Raw genomic sequence first — 21632 nt, 5'->3', positions numbered from 1 at the left:
ACCACACCTTTGAAAGCGGACATCTCTTCAGTAGCCTCTTGACCAACTTTCTTGCGCACTAAGATGCGCCCGACAGAAGAGGAGCTGGAGGATGAACTTTTTGCGCTCTTGTTGACAGACAGTTTGCAGTGAGCTTTTGCTGAGCGTGCCGTCAGAAAACAGGGACCTCCTATGTATTTAAGAAATAATCCAACTCGGTGTTGGCTGAGCTCGTCAGTACTTTAAACGTTGCTGGGGAATCTCCTGGAGGATTTGCTGCGTTCACCATGACGGTTCGTCTATCACGGATCCAGCTGGCCCTGTTCTTTATCCTGCTCTGTCCGGTCAATATCATCGGACTCTGGTGGTAAGTGCTCTGTATTTACCACGTGTTTTGTGTTTCTCTGTCTCGTCTCAAAATGGGATTTAAATCATCTCACTTAGCTTGATTTGATTTCTGCGCACAAACGTGAGGCATATTCGTGTTTTCTATATTTATCCACCACACCATGGCTCAGTATTAGCTTACCGGCTTTTCACCTAAATACTCAGGATAGCCGTGTGCGTCTCTTTTGGTCCATGAAGACAAATATGATCATCATAATCAAGGCTGCAATATGAAGAATAAAAAAAGAGCTTATAAGTTATGAAGAATCCACAATAATGGACCAAATGAGCAGACAAGTCAGTAATGATCAAAAAGATGCTTGTTACCATGATGTTAGAAATACATATATTCAATTGTGTGGGTTTAAAAACAAAACAAAACAAAACAATACAAAACAAGTAATTATAAATTAAACAAAGCTAAAACTTTGATATGCCCAAATAGTCTAGAGATAGTAAAAATAAATCACAGATTCAAAATATAGTCAATGTGGGTCCTCTGGGTGAAGGAGAGAGAAGCAGGGTGTGAGAGAGGTGTCTGCTGCTCATTGCCTGCAGTGATACATGGAGGAGAGAGGAGAGGGAGATTGTTGGAGGTGGTGTGTGTGTGTGTGTGTGTGTGTGTGTGTGTGTGTGTGTGTGTGTGTGTGTAGTGGGGGTTCAGAGTCAGGAATGTCAGGTGGCCCTCTGGGCACAGTGGATATGTCATCATAAAACAATCCATATAGGCTCAGCTCCACAAGGATGTGACAGTCGGTCAGACAGACAGCCCCTGCAGATCTGCTGATAACATATTTTCTATCCATGTGGGTCTCTGTGTGTCTGTCTGTGTGTCTGTCTGTGTGTCTGTCTGTCCGTGTGTCTGTCTGTCTGTCTGTCTGTCTGTCTGTGTGTCTGTGTGTCTGTCTGTCTGTCTGTCTGTCTGTGTGTCTGTCTGTGTGTCTGTCTGTGTGTCTGTCTGTGTGTCTGTCTGTCTGTCTGTCTGTCTGTCTGTCTGTCTGTCTGTGTGTCTGTCCGTCTGTCTGTCTGTCTGTGTAGTAGGCCTACGATCTTCGTCTTGTGTTCCAATTTTTCTGGCTTTCTTTCCCTCTCTCTCTTTTACACACACACACACACACACACACCCACACACATACACACAGACAGACACACGGACTTGTGCAAAGCGGCAGTGTTTGAATGTGAAGCTTTGTGATTTTTTTTTCTTTTTTTGCAGCGAATCCTCCCACTGTTCATTCACAGCCCAGTCAAGGTCAATGTGGGCTGTAGTGTCAGAGAGGCTGTGTAAGTCTACTGAATGTCCTTGTATGACAGATGGACCTGCAGGTCTAGAGGACGTGTCCCCCCCCCCCCCCCCCCCCAACCAACTTTTCCACTATTCTTTGACTTCACATGTTGTCACTTAAAGATGTCAGGTTACACAGGTAACCTGTGAGGGTTTATTACATTGACTCACAGTGAGCATTGTTAGGGAAAATGAATAGTTTGCGTCAGTATCTACAGAATTTACTGGATACACAATGTAAAAAAAGACCTGCTCTCCATTGCCTTAGGTAAATTACTTATTTAACGTTCCTGCTCTAAATGTAGGGTTAATGTGCAGGGCTACAGGGTGGCACAGTGAGCATATATAGAAACCAAAGATGGAGGTGTCACTGAACAAGGCAAAGGCTGCATTTTCATTAAAATGGCTAAATCTGAAAATGTCATTTACATGCATCCACACTCGTGCTTTCAGGGTGTTTTCATAAAGATCTACGTCCACACTGGGTGGGTAAACCTTATCCTCCTCATGTTCTCTGTCGTCATTGTTAGTGTGTCTTCATGAAGCCAAACTCATTACTTGTTCCCTTTTCTTATTCAGTTTATGCTTTCAGTCAGCTGACCAAGTATGAAACAGTAGTCGAACAAACTCTTCGACAGTGGCTGAGAAGGTTTTTGTGGGCATTTTCCAAAAGCTCGGTTTTCCTTGTCCACACTAAAACGCCGGACTGAGATTTTTCAGAATGACTGGAGACTCTTTTTCTTTCTCAAAAAGCTCAATTTTCTACTGTGAAACATGCAAATTGGATGGAGGGAGAAAGATGTGTTTGAAATGTGAAATTTAGCCCGTTTAGTCACCTTTAGGTGGAGGGGCGCTGGTCTGTAGCTGAGCTGTGCTGTGACCCAGCTGTAGAGGGAAGGAAGGAAAAACAGGGGTCAGAAATTCACATTACCTTCAAACACAAAAAGTAAACCTACAAATCACATGACACAATGAAGAGAAATCGATGCACACATGAGAATATAAATGAAAATACTGTACATCTGTGGGCATCATTTGTTTGAAGGGTCACATGAGCACCATTCCTAATCTGTGGCATGAGCCATGAAAGAGCGGAAAGAACACGATTCATCATTCATCGTATTTTATTTGATTTAGTAGCTCCCTGTGACAGAATGTATTCCGTTTCTGAGACGTCGCTGTCCAACTGGCAGCACGTTCTGCAGGACTCGGGGCATCTATTTTAAATAAAGCTGTAGTGGATTAAGGGAATCAACACGAAGAAATCAGCTACTTCCTTTTTATCCCCACTGACATACGTTGTCATCTTCTTTCACTCACTCACTTGTTCGCTGGCTTTTCACACAGACACACATTGGCGCGCACACACACACACACACACACACTCGTACACACACACAGTGGTTGACTGTGGTGCAGCTCGGGTGAAGCCACACCTGTGGATTGCTCCTGAGCTTGCCAGGACAATGATGCTCTCTGTTGAAAGCTGCTGGACATACCACCGCACATCTCCCGTTCTCTGTCTCACGCTCGCTCCTCTCCAGCGTCTCTATCTCTGTGCGTCTGTAGCCGTACTTGTCTTTTGAGGGAAAATACCTGTCACACAGATAGGTTGTCGCTGAAGGAAAAGAGAGGGAGAGCTGCAGTGATAGACGGAGGGTGAGAGAGATGAAATGCGGGGAGATAGCCGTCCTTTCAGGGCCTCTGCTGATTAGAGCACTCTAATCATTTGGCCTGAGAGCAGAGACTCAGAGGGGTGAGGAATGCCTTTGCTCTCTTATACTGGTTTTGACTGCAGTGCTTAGCAGGGCCAACTTTGCTCTGTGTGTGTGTGAAACATGTGTGTGTGTGTGTGTGTGTGTGTGTGTGTGTGTGTGTGTCACAGCCTCAGTTTGGCGGGCAGCACGCCCGGAGTGTGCCACAGGCCTACAGGCCTACAGGTGCACACAAACTGCATTTGTGTGTGTGTGTGTGTGTGTGTGTGTGTGTGTGTGTGTGTGTGTGTATGTTTCAGCTGTCTGCATTGTGTGTTTACGTGTGTGTCAGTCCAAATCCGTCTCCAACCAGTGATCCTGGTTAATCTGTTTAACATGTGCTCTGAGATGGACAAATGCACCCATTCAGTCTTACAGTTATGGGAACATGTATGCACATACACACATTCGTTCACCCACACACACACACACACACACACACACACACACACACACACACACACACACACACACTCTAGAGTCAAAACCACCATCATCACCAGAGGAGAGTTTCATTGTAGCAGATCTTATCTTGTCTACTGCACTCCTGGTCTGAAAAGCTGGACGTCTAATCAGGACCAGGGCGATGGGTACAGATAAAGATTAAATGACGATGTGGGTTTGGCATCAGGTAGAGAACTGAATTAAAGGTGTTTATGTGTGTGTGGGCACATGGGTGTGTGTGTGCTTTTGTGCATTTTTGTGGGCATTCGTACATAAAGTACGATCCAGTGCCAGAAATATATAAGGCAGAGGGCAAAAATGGTCCAAAAAATGTCAATATGTGTCTGTAATTCAACAAAGAGGGGCAACGCTGGTTCTCTGGTTTAGGAAGTTGGCAGAAACCGACTTGAAAGAGGCTTAACGTTAGCTTGCAGTGTTAGCATTTGATTCTTTTTGGATTTTGGGGTAAAGTAGGAGTTGCTGTTGTGTGGAGTTTGAGTCATTTCCTGTTCTTCCTTACTGTTCGTGTTAGTGTTATTTATAATCTGCTCTCATTCGTCATTCTGCCTTCAAACAACACGCAGCTCAATGTACCCGACTCCTCTTAGTCACACATGCCTCCTCAGATGTGGAACCCCCCCAAACATCCATGCACTTTTCCAGTCCCTTCGTATCATCTCAATTCATCCATTCTTGGACAATTTTTGCATTTTGCCTGTCAGTGCCGTTGGGTGTGCCACTCCACCAAGTTGTTTCAACTGAACAAACTTTCGGAGGTTTTTCTTATGTGAGGTTGGTTTGGTGGTGTTGGTTTCCTCTTGGTCACACTTTATTGCTACTATTTAAGTTGGGTGCATTACAAATTAAGAGTGTTGAAAGTTTTTATTGAGACAAATTTCTCAACTTTGTTTTACATCAGCAAGAATAACATGAAGAAACATGTTTGAAAGTGATCGCCATGTCCCAGACTGCAGGGTCAGGAAAACAGGAAAGCAGTTGCGGAGGGCACACGGACCCTCTCACACTGTAAACACAGTCACGCTGGCAAAGTGCTGAATTTGTTCCTATCCATCTCCCATCTCCTTTGTTTGGACGGCAGACAAATTTTATATGTGCTTTGACTCTCATCGCTTTATCGTTGCTTTATCTCTTTGTTTCTCATTCGTCTCCTCCTTATCTCTCACTGCAGCCCTCGCCATCTTTTTCACCCTCTCTTTAGCCGTCTCTCTTTGACCCTCTTTTCTTTTCCTCTCTCACTCTGGCGTCTCAGACTAGCGCTTGTCGTGACTGTCTTCATCTCCAGCATACTTGAGGGATTAAGGAGGGATGAAATTCACTCATTCGTGGGTGGAGTGAAAAAAAGAAGGGCCCTGTACAGTACAGCACTTTATCTATGGTGCCGTGAGATCCTTAATGAAACCTGAGGTCGCTCCGAGCACCAATGTTTAATCTCTTTCTGAGCCTCCTCTGGGCCCAGAAAACACTGAATAAGGCATCTAGTTCTAATATCTGCATTTGAAACTTCAGTTTTTTCCCCAATTTGCAGCTTCATCATGAAAAACAGTCGATCCAAGCCTTTTTTTAAAACAGATAATGACTGATACGAGTGTATTTAGATTTTTTTAAGTGATGCATTAAACCACAAGGCAAAGGTTAAGTTCTGGATTGGACCAGCTGTTAACTTGTCGCAGGTGGAAGCAGCTTTGATAGTCCTGCTATCAGCGCTTTGATTTGGGTTTTTTTGTCATGTGTCTTATTTTATCTCTCACTATACGACCCCCTCTCTCTGTTTTGGGATTTTATCATCATGAAGAACTGTTCATGCGAGAAGTGTTTTCCTTAAAACCGCTGATAATATCAATGACTGCACGTCCTAGTTGGTGTTATCTGCTCAGGGGCTGTATCTTAAATGACAGACAGAGGAACAGTAGCACTTTGCATGAAGAGGACCTGATTACTGTCTGACTTTGTAGTTCCTTCTCCAAGTGTGCATGTGCTTTTATCTCTGTGCATGCCTGCCTGAACTATAGCGAATGCGCCGGCTTGGATAAATGTGCGTGGGTGTACCGTGTTTGCAGGATTTTGTGTGCAAACGGCGCTTGTGTGTGTGTGTCTGCACCCATTTGAAGCATCCCATTACGAGTATTTGAGCTTTAAGAGAGTCACTTTGATCTTTTTATGTTGCAGTGGAGTCAGTGGTTCACTCATTTAAGCATTTTTGTCTTCATTGAGGCTGCAGAAGGAGCTGGAGACAAATCAAGGGTTCATTCACAATAACAGATATCTCAGTTTTCACTTATTTTCCTAAATTATGGGGGGTTTTTTGTGCACTCCAGGGAATATCAGTCAAACTGGAGCTGGTGTGACGTGCAAAACTAACACTGTGCACTGTTTAAACACTTTAACCTCCTAAAGCAACTGTGGACAATTTAGTAAAAACAATTCTGCTTGTCTTTGCACCTGCCACACACACTTTTTGGAGTCTACGATGAAGTATCCTCATATTCTATTCACCCTTGCAGGGATGCACACTTTTATGTACCAATCTCCAAACAAGGGCAAGAATGCTGCCGCTTACAGTCATCCTATTATCCAATTAATGCACCCCATTTTTGGGTATATCGCCAGCAATGTGCTTTTCCACCTCAGTTCACTCCACTTTCCGATTCAGACTACACTCTTATTCTCCTCCCATCACGCCCTGTTTCTAAACTTATATTTGAGACAGTCCAATGGGGATTATCAAAAGAGCCTTCATCCAAAATGAAGGGATGATTTCATGCTACCCTCTCAAAAGGCTTTCACGCTTTTATTTTGATGTGCCTACTTTAATCCATACTAAACCTTGATATCTGTCTTAATTGTATAGAACCCTGTTGCTCATTTCCCTCTTCTGACAAGTGTCTTTTCCATTATTTCTGCTATCACCTTGCGACCGTTATGCAGCTGCTCGGGCTTAATTAATTAAAGTGTATGATATGGCATTAAGAAAAGCACATGATAGCATGTGAATTTATTGCTTGCTGTGGCCTGTTGAGATAAGTTGCACAAAGAGAGAAAAGAGAGAAGTTACTGCTTACACAGATGTAAGACATGTTCCATCGTCACCGAAGAGAAAACAAAAAGTTAAATTAATGTTCCTTTACTATACAATCAGTGTGTTTTTGACTCAACACTAAAGTGGATGCAGATTGTCCATATAAAGTTCAGCAATTGCTTTCACCAGTCCACTTTGCAGTATTAGCTTTTGTGCAAAAAGAGATCAGAAGGAAACGTTTCTGTCATTGTGAAAGCCTCCTAGCTGTCTCTGTCTTTTCCTTCCAGGACTCCATCCAAACTTCATCCAGTACATTCACTAGTTTTACAACTCTACACCTCCCATTGTAAAAACCAGGCTGGCTATTGTGAGCTGCTGACAGAGCTGGCTTCCCAGCGCTGCCCCTGGCACACGCACACGCACAAGTGCACGCACACACATGCAGAGACCGGCACAAACAAGCAAATGCAAATTAAAACTCTACACAAAACTCTGCATATACTGTATAGAGATATACTTGCATATACACACTTCAGTTTCTTTTTCTTTCTCTCTCACACACAATAAACACACACAGCCCGATAGCAGTGGGTAGATAATAAGTGGTTGTTGAGAGGGAGTGTGTGTTGCTAAGTATCATACCTGTACCTGCTAATTAACACATACAGACTGTCTGTATGATTTAATTATCTGTGTGACTACTGCACATACACACTTGAGGAAAACACACACACACACACACACACACACACACATAGTGTACACTCATGCACACACTGTACACACAGAACACCTGTATTGAAAATAGAGTATTGTTTCCATAGTGATGTTGTCAATACACTCGCAAATCATAGAAGGAATGCAACTGTGGGTGTCCTTGAGTGTGTGTAGATTTGTGTGTGTGTGTGTGTGTGTGTGTGTGTGTGTGTGTGTGTGTGTCTGTATAGACAGTGCATGCATGCTTTGTTCAACACGTCCTCATACCTCATCGGCTGAATAGGTCGATTGCCAATGACGACTGTTTGATACTACAAACACTGTGAAATGGTTGCAGTTTGCGTAGGTTTCAACACCAAAACTGCTTGGTTAGGTTCAGGAAAAGATCATGAGTTAAAATAGGTACATTACTGTGACGTTCGTTATGTAAGTTGAACAAAGATTTTCGGGTTTTGGGACATGAACAGCAGTCTCCTGCGAGAAAATCCTGTGTTTGTTTGAGCCATCCCTCCACCCCTCCATGTGAAGACTTTCTTGCTTTTTATACCTGACTTTCTCCTTTGCTCCGTCATAATTACTACACCACTAGGGGTCACCGCCCAACAACAAACTTAAACGTGTCGTAATAACCTACTGGCACTGATGACCTATACGGCCGTTTGTCTGTTGAGGGCGGTCTGGCTGCGATACAAACAACTGTGTGTAAATACTTTTCACATCATACACCAGATATCATGACTCATGCTGTAGGATTAGGGACATTTACTCCTCTAATATTCACAAGTTGAATTATTAGAAGGGATTACAAGGTAACCACAACTGTTATCCACGCCGTCTGTCATTATCGCATGTCATACCACAGGTTATGTTGGATAACAGTGTTTGGGCAGTTTGCCTCTGGGTCATCCCGTCCATGATGTTATTGGCTAAGAAGCTGACACAAGACTCCTTATGAAATGTGTTTTCACTCAATCACGTGTTAGTCTGTCTTATAAATAGCTCCGTTAAAATAGAAATAGTTTTTCAAAAACGTGAAAAACACTGGACTGAGTGTGCAAGGATGAATGTGCATGCATGCATGTGTGTGTGTGCGTGTGTGTGTGTGCAAATGTCTTGCTTGGTATCAGACCGCCAGGAGAGGGGATTGGCAAGAGTGTTTGTTCTGCTTCTTAAAACAAACTCTCGAAGCAGATGAATGATATCAGGCGGTGCGATTAGCAGGGACAAGGCTGAATGAAAACCTATGAGGTAGTCTTTTTCTCGCTCTCGCTCTTTTTCCTCTCCTCTCCGCCACGCACACCCCTTCTTACTCCTATTTCATGGTAAAACTCGAAGTTATGGATCACATCTGCTGAGTTTCAGTGAGGAAAAGTCAACTGCGGTGAAGAGCCGAAGGAGAGATGGAGTAAATGAAAGGGAATTGAAAGTGCATGATGTTAGGAGCATAGAGGGGATGAGTGGGGGGCAGCTAAGGCAGGGAGAGGAGGAGAAGAGTGGAAATAAAGTCATCTCATAAAGCCACTTTGCTGTTATGCCACTGGAGTGGCGACAGACTCTGGCAGTGCTTCTAAGTGGCAGAGCCAAACCCCTCTTTCCCATTAAGAGTTAGAATAAACTATTTATCTTTATTATATACACTCATCTGTCATAGCTATTGAGGAGGTCCAGGGTCTGTATTCATCAAATACAAGATGTATGTATATATTTTAATGTTTTGAATATTTGAACTACATGAGGCATGCTTGATTTATTTTGCCAGACATTTAAACATTCATTTTTTGCCCTTTTTAGTAATATAATATGCACATTTTCAATTCTGGGAATCTTTTTTTTTTTTTTTAGCCGTGCTGATTCGAGGGACATGTGTGGTTTAAGCGGTGAAGTTCTTAACTGTTCCAAAATCTCCAGAGAAGCTGTATCATCAGGAAATCTAGAAAGTCTGCCTTCTGGTTTACCAAAATCAACTTAGCATTAAGATCAACTGTAAACAGCCTGTCTGTTAGGAGACGTCCAACTGTTTCACTTCCAACTTTGTGAGGACCACACAGTCCTCCCGGGTGCCGTCCAACAGCAGAATCCAGACTCGTGCAGCTGACGTCAGAGCTGAGATGCCTCTGGGAAACTCGGTGCTCTGTTGTCTCCCACGTGCCTTTTCAAGAAGCACATTGTCGCCACAGCTGAGAAGTGGTGGGTAGACTTGGCAGGATTAGCAGCCGCAGAGAAAACTTGCATTTGGTTTGTGGCTGCTGATGAGTGCAGCCACATTGTTTACTGTGTGATTAAGTTAACAGGTGTTGCTCACCAAAAAGAAAAGTGGGAACTTGCTGTTGTTATCATGTTACTGAGAGATTTGTTTTACTCTCTTCTCTGACATTGTTTAAACTTTCCTAGGGCGGTGGGAAGTCCGCTGGTGATGGACCCCAACAGCATTTGCAGGAAGGCGAAGCGTCTGGCGGGGAAGCAGGCTGAGCTGTGCCAGACTCAGCCTGAGATTGTCAGTGAGGTGGCCAAAGGGGCCAGGCTGGGCGTCAGGGAGTGCCAGTACCAGTTCAGGTACCGCCGGTGGAACTGCACGAGCCACAACAAGTACTTTGGCAAAATACTGCAGCAAGGTGAGTGAGGGAGGGCTGGATGTGTTTTGCTTGCTGATAGCTACCTTTGTGTCTTTCGGTACATGTCAAAGCAACATTAATGCTAGGCCCCGAGGTCTCCCTGCAGACCACTGCTATGTTATGGGACGATCAATGTTATTCACCTGATCGGTGTAGCTTTGCATGGCACAGTCGCTCTCTGGGGTCACTGCGACATATACGAGATATTATGTGTCAATTACAAAGCTTTATAGGCACTTGTAGGCAGATTTTGGTTCCCTTGGACAGAGCCAGCTGCTAAGCTAACTGTCTCCTGGCTCTGTAGCCTTATATTAAAGGGACATACATGTATGAGAGTGGTATCAATCTGGCTCTTAGCAAGAAGGCAAAAAAAAGCATTTTTCCAACAATATTGAACGATTACTTTAACAGAAGTATAAGCTTTAACTGTATTTTTTTTTAGCCACATATAAACTGACTAATTGCTTTAAACATCCAGTCATTTGGATTTGACACTTCTTGTTGTCAGCTATTTTTCGATTTAGTCTCAATCGTGTGTCAAATGTCTTTTAGTTTTATCGTATTTGTATTCAGATTGACTGAAAGTCTGGCCGTTTTAGTCTCGTCTTAGTCAAAGAGCTTTAATCCATGAAAACTGTTGACATTTTAGTCTTACTTATTCAGCAAATTGCATTGATACCACGTCGTCACAAAGATTTTAACTGATCATTATCTGATGAGGCTGAGTGATTAAAAATGCAGCTTTGCAGAAAGTGTCTGGTCAAGTGGTCTGATGACATCAGTTTAAGGAATAAATCCAGATTCCTTTTGATGGTGGAGTGAAGGACAGAGAGCATTTTTATCTCACCAGATACATGTGTTTGTAAGTTAGCTGCTCAGGTGCTGTTGTTTATAAGACACATGGTTTTAGGCTGAAGCTCCTACTGCTGCTTGAAATAAACTGACAATCAGTGTTTTCCATACAGTTTGCCCCGCTTCACATCAGCAGCAGCCCTCCTTTAGATGTTTTAGTCAAGTTTTTTATTATTTAAAGAACGCTTCAGTCTCGTCATTTTTCCTCAATGATATTTTCTGTCGATACAGTCACAGTTAATGTTTAATGACGTTGGTGCCGTCTTGTCTTCGTCCTTGAAAAGAAGGTGTTGATGAATATATTTCGTCATAGTTTTCATGAACAAAAGTAACACGTCTACGTATTTTTTTAGCCTGGACCAAGACGTATGTATTCCCACAATCATCTTTCCTCTCTCCATCAGTCCCTCCAAAAGCCTTTCGCATGGTTTTTTAAAAAACCCACACACATTAAAAATGCTGTCAAGTCCCATTTTTCAGCCACGGGTACCTTAGGATCTGAACCCACGACCTCACGACCGCAGCTGACGGCCTGACATCAGCTCGGGGTCAGATCCCAGTCTGATGGCACTCCAACAGACAAGGGCAGCTGTTGTATTTCAGAGCAGACGTATTCACACTTGACTGACTCCCCTCCTCGTCAGACTGGGCACGCTCGAAATGATCAGCTAAAATTGCTCTTTTCTCTTAACATCTCTCTTAAGATCTCTTAACATCTTCCTCCAGCTCTTTGAAGTCTGTAATATAACTGATGTTGGGTCACCGCTGGGTCTTCTCCAATTACTGTGTTGGTTTTTCTCTTGTATGATTAGATTCATAGAGAGCTGCCTGTCTCTTCTTTGACTGCTACTACAGAGAGCCTTTATCTCTGTGTTTAGCCAGCAAACAGGGAATAACCGATACTAATACACAACAAAAAATGTGTCAAGCGTGTTATTAAACCCATTCTGGGTCTCACTGCTAGAAGACGTCCATAATGAAGCTTTGTGCTCACCTGTCATTAACGTCACAGGGAGGCAGCACATGACATTTTAATCATATTCATTTTCCATGCTGTAATCTAACAGTCCATAGTGATTTGTTATTTTCAATCCCCAGGACTTTTTTTTTTTACATCAAAGCTGCATAATATTTTGGAGAACTTGTGATTACTTTGTGGCCTAAGCTTGCATCGAAAATCCAAGTTCCTGTCATGAAGTATCAAACCTGAAAAATGCTGTTTGACTGCGACGTTGGCAGTGTATGTCCTTGCACGTATCACTTGCAGTACAGTTGTAGTATATCACAAATGTGCTGGAAATATACTTAAAATGAAGTGAAATTAAACTAGATAAAGCATGCTAGTGATGTACTTGAAAGTAAAAGTACACTGAAGAAATATATATAATAAACTTACAATAAAGTACACTTTTTGTAAGTACTTTGAAATGGCACTTTAAGTATTACAGTATTAGTATATTCACTTTTAATACATGTAAGTAGAACTTAATGACATCTATGTAGAAGAAATATGTGAAACATTCTTTAATTAAGCACAAATCATAAAAGTGTACTTCTAATGACTGTTCTCTACATAAATTGTATTTCAGATACACTAAAGTATATTACTTTTTACGCTGGGTGAGCCACAACTTTGTACTGCTACAGTCAGTCTGTAATTTGTCATTTATAAAGACTAAATTTTATAAAAGGACTAGAGTGTGTGTATGTTGCAGTCAGGAAGTCGATATCTGCCTGCATTAATACAGTTTCTATGCTCACAAAGCGAAGGTGGATGCTGACATTTTCATTCTGTGCAGTCTTCCTTGAACGCGTCATCTCTCTCAACCACAGACGGTACATTTTTACTACACCCTGGCCAATTCATTTGGCTGTGGTCATTCGAATGTATGATATTAGCGGCGTTACCAGTGTCTCTGACAGAGAAAGAAAGAAAGAAAGAGAAAAAAAGAGTGACACAAAGATAGATGGAGATAGAGAGGAAGAGAGAGGGAAACAGGGGCAAGCATCTACCAGTAAAAGACAGACTAGCAATTAATCATAAATTCCTCCCTGTCATTAAGGGAGGCCAAAGTGCTCCTCTGTTGTGGAGCCTTTGTCCTCAATTACCTGGATGTGCTCTTAATGGCTGTTTATCATGAACTAGTACCAATAAATGTCAAAATAAAATGCCTTTGTATTTATTGCTCACTCTCCCTAAGTGGTTTACTTAACCTCATTGACCTCTATTTAGACTTTCATGCGATAATAGACTCTAATGACAAAAGTTTTTCTTATAGGGAAATGAGCCAATCTGGATGAAAAGCGGTGCAGTCTGTGCAGCTTTCAGTGCATTTACGAATCTCTGTGTCTGCGGGGATGTTGGACACGAGCGTCCACCGTGTGCTTTTTTTTTTGCCTTGTTTTTTTAAAAGGTTTAAATTAGATTAGATTTTCAGCTGCTGCACACAGCAGACATGAAGATGGAGGTTGGCCTCAAAGTTGTCTCTGTGCAAAAACTGCAGTAAAATGATAAGAAACACGTGGTGGACTATTAGTGCATTGCATGCCTAAATTAGCAGTCAAAAATGTGTCACTCTGAGCCACTGCTTGCACCGCAGGGGGTTCCAGTTGAAGCGTTTGTCTCAGATTTTTCCTCTTTATGTGCCAGTATGTGAAAGAGCTTTTTGAATAAGCGGGGAAGCTGCTTTGTCACAGCAAACTGTGACTGAAACGAGCTTGATGTGGACGCGTCGGGCCATAATGTGACTTCTGTGCGCGTACACATTTTTCCTTCATCTGGTGCCAGAAAGCGAATCTTCTCTGTGCTCACATGCATGTTTGGAAAAATGTCTTAGTAAATACTTTGTAGTAGTTAATCTGATTATCTTATAGTCTAAATGCTGGTGTAAATATGCAGCAATGATGACTCTATTTTGTAGATTTTGTAAATTGGATTTCTGGATAAAGAACGTTTAATTGTGTGGTTGTGTTAGAGCTGTACAGTGAAAACAAGGCCGCAGGGTGTTTGTTTCTGGAGCACAACCAAGCCATCGTTTTCTGCCTCCCTTAACAAAAACATCTCCGGGCTATCTTCACCCACTCTTCAAACTAGACCTTGCAGCGTCGCTTCGCTTTGCGACATGTTAAAGGGTGGCACGGCTGCTGTCTGTCAACATGTGTGTCTCAGTAAGAAGCAGTAAGATATGTTGCATGCATGCAGGTGTGTGTGTGTATTTCACTCATTATAATATTTTAGATGATGATATTGATCATCATGAAATTACACACACATTCACGTGGCATGGTACAAGTCTACTTCTTGACCTGAACACTTTTGCATGAAGCCACCAGAAGAGAAAGGTGTGTGTGTGTGTGTTCATATAATAGGGGTTTTAGTTGATTTCACAACATTACTGAAACATTGCCATTTCACACCTTTATTGCAAGAAGTGTGAATGAATGAACATGTCGACACAAGAACTCATTTTGCGCCTGAATTATGTTCTTTCCTCTGGAATCGAACCTTTCTCATACAGTCAGCTTCAAAACAAGGTCGAATTTCTGGTTTCTCCTCGTGAATCGGCAGTCATTATCCTCTTTTGCTTGATCTCCGCTTGTGTTTAAATAACATACAGACCCTGGAGCGGTCATGACTGGCAGAGTGAGCCAGCCAGCATAGAGTGATGCTAGTAATCACATCGGCGATGCGGCGGCTCTGCTTTGAAACTCATGATAGATTATGCACAGTATATGTGTGTGTGGAGTGCTGCACTGCTGTAGAATAAACAAGGACTCTCGCTCTGGGCTGTACAGCGGTTGAAAAAGTAATTAAACCAGTTGTCAATCGTGTCAATTATTTTATCACTAATGATTCTCACAAGCAGATAGAGGCGCAGAGACGGGTATACACATGTTTGCACGCTTGCTTCCTTGTGTTTAACTGGTATTCAAGGTATGTGAGCAGATCTACTGGAGTGTGCGTTTGATAGAGAATATGCTGCAGTGATGTGACCTGATAGTGAAAACATTCAGGCAGATAGCATCTTTAAGGTATGATTTATGTGATATTGTGTCATTTTCAACAAAAATGATGCAAATACAAAGCGTGTCTTACATAAAATGCTGATTGGGTCTTGATGCATAAAGTCATAAATTTCAGGTTGTTGTGTTTTTCAGCTAAAAGTTTTGACAGTTGGTTAAAAAAAATGCAGAATTTCAGTAAAAAAAAATATAACAGATGTGGGACCTGAGGACAATTAGGCCCAATGTAAATAGACCTAGAGGTAATGAAACCCAATCCAAAGTACCTGAACTGACCCTAACAGAGAGAGACACCAATGCTAGCAGCAGCTCAATGCACTTCACAGTTCACACTTCACGTCATTCTCCTGTGATGATTGTGACTCACCTCCTGATCAGAGCTGATAGTGAGTTACGCTCTTATCACAGAACACACAGAACAGAGACCTGGGACAATGCAACGGGACTCTAAAACTCGTTGTTTGTCCTTTCACTCCAGAGTGAAAGTGTTTTCTGATTTAATCGCTAAGGTTGGTTGGAGCTTCAGGTACACAGTTAGAAAATAAGCACGTGGTTGATGCTAGGGAGCAATGATTGTTGAGCTTCAAACAACAACACTGTCGGCTGGAAACGGGAAACAAACAGTCTCTCCCATGTTGAAGTCCAATGTGTTGTTGATTCATCCATCCACCCAAATTTCCTCTCTGCATGGACTTTGTCTCTTTACAATAACCTCAAAAGACTTCCTCCCTTGCTTTTGTCAAACTTCCTCAAAAGACCGAGGCTTTTCTTGGAAGGAAAGTCTCAAAATGGACAAATGGATGATGAAACATCTCTGCCAGCGTTGCAGTGTTTTGGTTCCCAAATCACCGTTACGTCCATGTTATTTCGGTGGATCCACACCTGCTCTCATTACAGTTTGAATTTATTGGTTAGATTAGACAAGTATTGTTTCTTCTTCTTTTTGTGTCTTACGTTGTTTTAACTTTTGCCAACTAATACTTAGCTCACAGTTCCTTCACATTTACTGATGGTCCAATACCAGCACATACCCAATTTGATGGTGCTTGCAGCCACAGCAGATAACTTCCTCCAGGGACTCTGTGGCAGACCAGATGCTGCAGGATGCAGTCTCCTGCAGTCCTCGCGGCCTGGCTGATCTTTGCATTGCATTTGGGAAAAAGCACCTGATGACATCACTGGTGGCTGTAGGTGTCGCCGAATCCACAGGAGGAGATGATCCTCCTTAACATCAAACCTGATAAGAAAACAGATCTATTTTTATTCAGCCGTGTGCGTCTGGACTGTGAGGTGATTTTACATTGAACTACTTTCAGCTGCAACACGCTGGACCTGCGTGTATCATCGCTTAAAAGTCAGAGTATTAAAAGAATATGCACTAATTCCTGCAGAAGGGCCTTCTGGAATTAGAAGCAGACGTAGACAGGCCCAGACACCCACCGTGGCAGAGAATTTGTTTGGAATTTATGTCTCCAAGGAAAATATGAAACAGGGTGCCTCGAATCATCAGATTTTTGATAGCCCCTTTCACGCACAACAATACTCCTCTCTCTGAGGTCTGTCTCTGTTTGCTCTTACTCTCTGTCGTTTAGCTTTCCCTCTCTGTTTGTCCACTCCTCGCTGGGTGAAGTCTTGCTCCAAGTCACCGACTGGTGGACAGTTTCAGTGATAATGAACTCAAGTAATAGATTTCTGTACAAAATGCAGTGTTTCATCAGTGCATCCAAGGACATCTGGACAGGCTTCCAGCTTGTTTGGACACAGCCTGTGCTGCTATCACCATATTGTACTAATAATGAGTTGTGTGCTGATGTTTCACACACGTGTCTTTAAATGAATCCAGGGATGTTTTGGAGATGACACGTCTTGATTTGAGTATGTCGCTGCTCCTGAAAATCTCAGCCCTGTTCTGCTGAACAGCAGCAACAGCGAGGTGTGGTCTTACTGTAACTGAGCTGCAAGGAGGGTATATATACACACACACACATACAGAGAGTTGCAGAAATGCTCTACATGTACCACCATGCACATGTAAAGTCAAACATTTAAGAGATTTATTTAATTTGGCATCAACACAGCCAATCCCAAACAAACAGAGATAAAAAAAATCTACATTTAACTACTTTCAAAATAAGATACAGAACATAAGAGAAGCAGACTATTTGTTCAATGTCATAAATGCTTTAAAATCTACATAAAACAATACTTTTCACACACATACACATTGACAGACAAGCTTACTGGCATTGGAGACATCTCTGGGTGTTGGGGTGTACAGCTGGTATTGATATCACAGAGTGCTGGGGTGTGCAGGTCTCATCGCACGCCACCCATTCTGTGTGTGTGTGTGTGTGTGTGTGTGTGTTACCACTCCTAATGAATCCCATTCACTGAATCATGCGATATGGAGTTGGCAGAGTTGATGGTGGTGACTGCACGCTCGCCGCCTTCCAGCTCTTAGGAATAAAAGTGCTTCGCTTAGCCTCCACACACACATACAATGGCTCGCTAAGTGGCTATTATTTTCCTCTGCTCTGTCCCCGGCGTCTCATCTGTCTAGGCAGAGGTCAGCCATTGAAATTATCAATGTCCCCAACAATTCCCACTGCTTCCTTGTTTCTAGGCAAAATTTACACACTCTTATTGTCAACAAATCCTGTGCAAAGAACAAAATTCAGTTCATTCATTAGTCTGTCTGTCAGTACCATGGCACTCAGCCCCAAGACCATGATATACACACACACACACACACACACACACACACACACACACACAGTATATATATGTAAAGGCTCAGTTATTTTGTACTTTTTAGCAAACGTTACTCATTGCAGAGGACTAGTTTCATTGGTGGATTACTACACTGGTGGGGCTCTAGTGTGTAGGTATGGTGGCTGGACTTTGTATATGTGATTGAGTCAAAATTAACTACAGTGCCCACGTTCATTGTAAAGATGGATCACATCACCCAGTGCAAAACTGAGCTCTGTTGCACAGAGAAACAAGATACTGCATATGTGGTTTTGAATACACAGATGATTCTTGTTAGTTTATTAATCAGTTTATTGTTGGTTTTGGTCTTTTTCATTTCATTTTATTACTGTTTTGTTCTTGTGTTAAATGTAATCCCAGCAACTAAACACGGGAAAGGATTTGGAAGATTTGGAAACCAGCGTTTGAAAAATCAAAACAGGAAAATAGATTAATCTAAAATCACTGTCAATAGTACACACATAAAACTATTTCAGCCTTGTAGGTCTCTTGAAATGCTTTCATAGCTGCTCTTCTGTTGTCGAGTGAATGACAATAGCTGCAATAACTGAGGATAAAGATGTGTTGAGCCGAGGGTGGGAATGATGCTGAAGCCACCGGCGAGGACAGACGATCAATTTGTAGTTGTGGTTGGACGTGCCTATAGTCAAGAGTGTTAAGCTCCGCACCAGAAATAAAGCAGCAGCTGTGGTGTGCATGACTGTATGAGCATGTGTATGAGTGCGCATGTGAGGGGGAGAAATAGCCAACCTATCAGCACCACAAATCCAGTGACGCTGGAGATCGTAGTAATGGACCAGGGTTGAGCGAAAGATGCTTTTATCCTGTTCCATGTCGCTGCAATATTGACTAACTGGATGGAAGGAAAGATGCCTGAATGGATGGATGGAAACCAGCGTCTTTCACTCGTAGCACTCACTCTGTCTCCCAGTTGTTGTCCTGCGATTGATTGTGGAGGACATGGAGACGATCAAACTGAGCTCCGTGACAGATTATATCAATAAAAAGATCAATACACGTGGCTTCCTGTCGGTATTTATTCCGTGAATGTAGTATCACTGTGCCATAATGAAAATGTTCAAAGTATAGAAATGGAAAAAAGTCTGAGTGCATTTGCATATTTGAATTGCTCAATCTTTTTCCAAATTAATGAGCCTGTTTTCAACCTCCTGTTTAAAATTTGTCTCCAGCAGATGGTATTACGTAAAGGGATACTTTGACATTTTGGGAATATGCTTTTTGATTTCTCTTACCAGCAGCTGGCAATCTATTAGTTAGCATGAAAAGCACAAACAGCTATTTTGGCTCTGTGATGGCTTTAGAGGTGGCTGAAGGCAGATTTCCCACCTGTTTTCAGCCTTAATGCTAAGCTAGGATAACCTGCTGATGGCTGTAGTTTTGTATTTAGCATACAGACATGAAAGTGGTATCAGTCTTCTCGTCTGACACTTGACAAAAAAAGCAAATAAGCATATTTCCAAAACTGTTGAACTATTACCTCAGTATGTGGGTGAAAACAAGATCCAATCCTCTGTTTTGAGTTTTCATGATGTGCTGACTTTCCTAAAGCTGTGGAATCACTTGACTCTGCTCCTGCATTTTGGTGATTTGTCTGCAAACTAAACCTATGCACCAAATAATAAACTATAAGCCCTCTTTTGCGTGTCCCTTGTACCGTAGATATCCGGGAGACTGCGTTTGTTTACGCCATCACGGCAGCCGGCGTGACCCACGCTGTGACCCAGGCCTGCAGCATGGGAGACCTCCTTCAGTGCGGCTGCGAGGCGACTAGGAACAGAGCACCGCCACGGCCGCCTTCCTCCTCCTCCTCCTCCTCTGGGGACGGGGTCAAGTGGGAATGGGGAGGCTGCGGAGACGACGTGGAGTTTGGTTATGAAAAGTCGAAACAGTTTATGGATGCCAAGAGGAGACGAGGCAAGAGCGACATCAGGACGCTCGTTGACCTGCACAACAACGAGGCAGGGCGGCTGGTAAGAAACTGTGGGAACAATTGCCTCGGTGTACCTGTGCGGTTTCTGTTTACATTTTGAGCGGGTGGAGTTAGAAATAGATTGAACACAACTTCAGTACACATTTAGAATAAAATGCGACTGCGCTGCACTAAACACCCCCTGATATTTCACTATACCCTCAAAGGTTTTAGCAGCAAAAGTGTTGCTTGTCCTGAGGAATGTTCCATCATTCCACGAACATGCATCAGAGAAAGACATCGCCCCCAGCCATATTTGTGTAGCGGCGTAAGCTGATATTCTTACAAGAATCAGGTTTCTGAAACACAAAAACAAGAGCGTGCCACACATTTTGTTTTCAAGCCTCCAAGGCAGGTAGCTTCTAACATTTCTCCAGCCCTTGTAGAAGTTTAACGTTCCTGTTTGTCGCTTGCATGAAGTATGGCCTGGACAACATGCTACCGAAAGATTGGAGATGAAGCAGCCAACCTCTGAGAGGAGTTCATTATGTGAATTTGTAATATACTTCTGTAAATCTTCCAGTTTCGTTGATCTCAGTTTGTTCCACCCACTTGTTGACACATGCACAAGCAAAACACAGAGTCACAAAGTTCATTTCAGCTGGGGTCACCGGCAGGTAGAGAGGAGAGGAGGATCCTGGGATATCGTCCAATTGTAGCATTAGCGAACAAACCATTTGAACAAAAGATGAGACTTGCACACAAATGCCCAGAGGTTGAGAAATAAACGTGCTGCGATGTGTGCAATCGTCTGTGCACGCATGCGTGTGTACGCATTTTGCAAGTATGTTTGTGTATGTGCATGTGTGTGTGTCTGAACGGGCAGGTGTGTGTGTGTGTGCGTGTTTGTGATGGGTTAATTATGTGCAGTATAAGTGAATGATCTGTTGTCAAGGCTTGTTAGATGTAGGAAGGCCAGAGGCAATGTGGAGGGAGAGGGGGGTTGTGGAGTTGAATTCCTTCTGAATAGCGTCGGCTTTTATCTTACCTATCTATCAGTGTGTGTATGTATGTGTGTGTGTGATCCAGTGGCTTTGTCTGTGATATATCATGAAAACACAATAATAAATTACTTCTTCAGAGTATTTGTCATTTGTCAAAAGCAGTTCAGCTTCACATCAGGGTGTAAGTTTAAAAGTTCCTTCTTTGTGTTTGATCAACCTTTTCTCTTTCTCCACCTTTATCACCTGTTTGCCCTCCTTCACCTCTCCTGTCCTCTGCAACCCAAAACCCCAAACCCTCCCGCCCCTCCACACTTTCCCCTCCCAGGCGGTGAAGCTCTACATGCGGACAGAGTGCAAGTGCCACGGACTGTCGGGCTCGTGCACCTTGCGCACATGCTGGAAAAAGATGCCTCATTTCCGCGAGGTAGGCGACCGCCTGCTGGAGCGTTTCAACGGTGCTTCCAAGGTCATGGGCGGCAATGACGGCAAGACCCTGATCCCCGTAGGCCAGAACATAAAGCCACCAGATAAGCAGGATCTGATCTACTCTGACGAGTCGCCCGATTTCTGCCTCGCAAATCGGAAAACCGGTTCACTGGGGACACGGGGGCGCATATGCAACAGCACAGCCATGGACATCAGCGGCTGCGACCTGCTGTGCTGCGAGCGCGGCTACCGGGAGGAAACAGTGGTGTTTGAGGAGAACTGCCTGTGTCGTTTCCACTGGTGTTGTGTGGTCCAGTGCAAGAAATGCTTGGTCCGAAAAGAGCTTAGTCTCTGTCACTGATGAACTGATGAACTGAGGTCGAGAGCTGTCAGTATGACTTGGTTAATTA

General features: G+C 43.0%; 1 protein-coding gene across 1 annotated transcript; it reads left to right on the top strand.

Moving 5' to 3' along the window:
* The first annotated feature begins 237 nt into the window (after positions 1-237).
* On the top strand, positions 238-21632 carry wnt6b (wingless-type MMTV integration site family, member 6b). Its single transcript, XM_076746097.1, has 4 exons — positions 238-346; positions 9995-10215; positions 19543-19853; positions 21122-21632. The coding sequence occupies exons 1-4, from the start codon at positions 267-269 to the stop codon at positions 21581-21583; spliced, it is 1074 nt and encodes a 357-aa protein (XP_076602212.1). The 5' UTR covers positions 238-266; the 3' UTR covers positions 21584-21632.

This window comes from Chaetodon auriga, chromosome 13 (genome assembly GCF_051107435.1).
Source record: "Chaetodon auriga isolate fChaAug3 chromosome 13, fChaAug3.hap1, whole genome shotgun sequence".
Taxonomy (NCBI): Eukaryota; Metazoa; Chordata; class Actinopteri; order Chaetodontiformes; family Chaetodontidae; genus Chaetodon; species Chaetodon auriga.
This window is presented reverse-complemented; position numbering and strand designations above follow the sequence as displayed.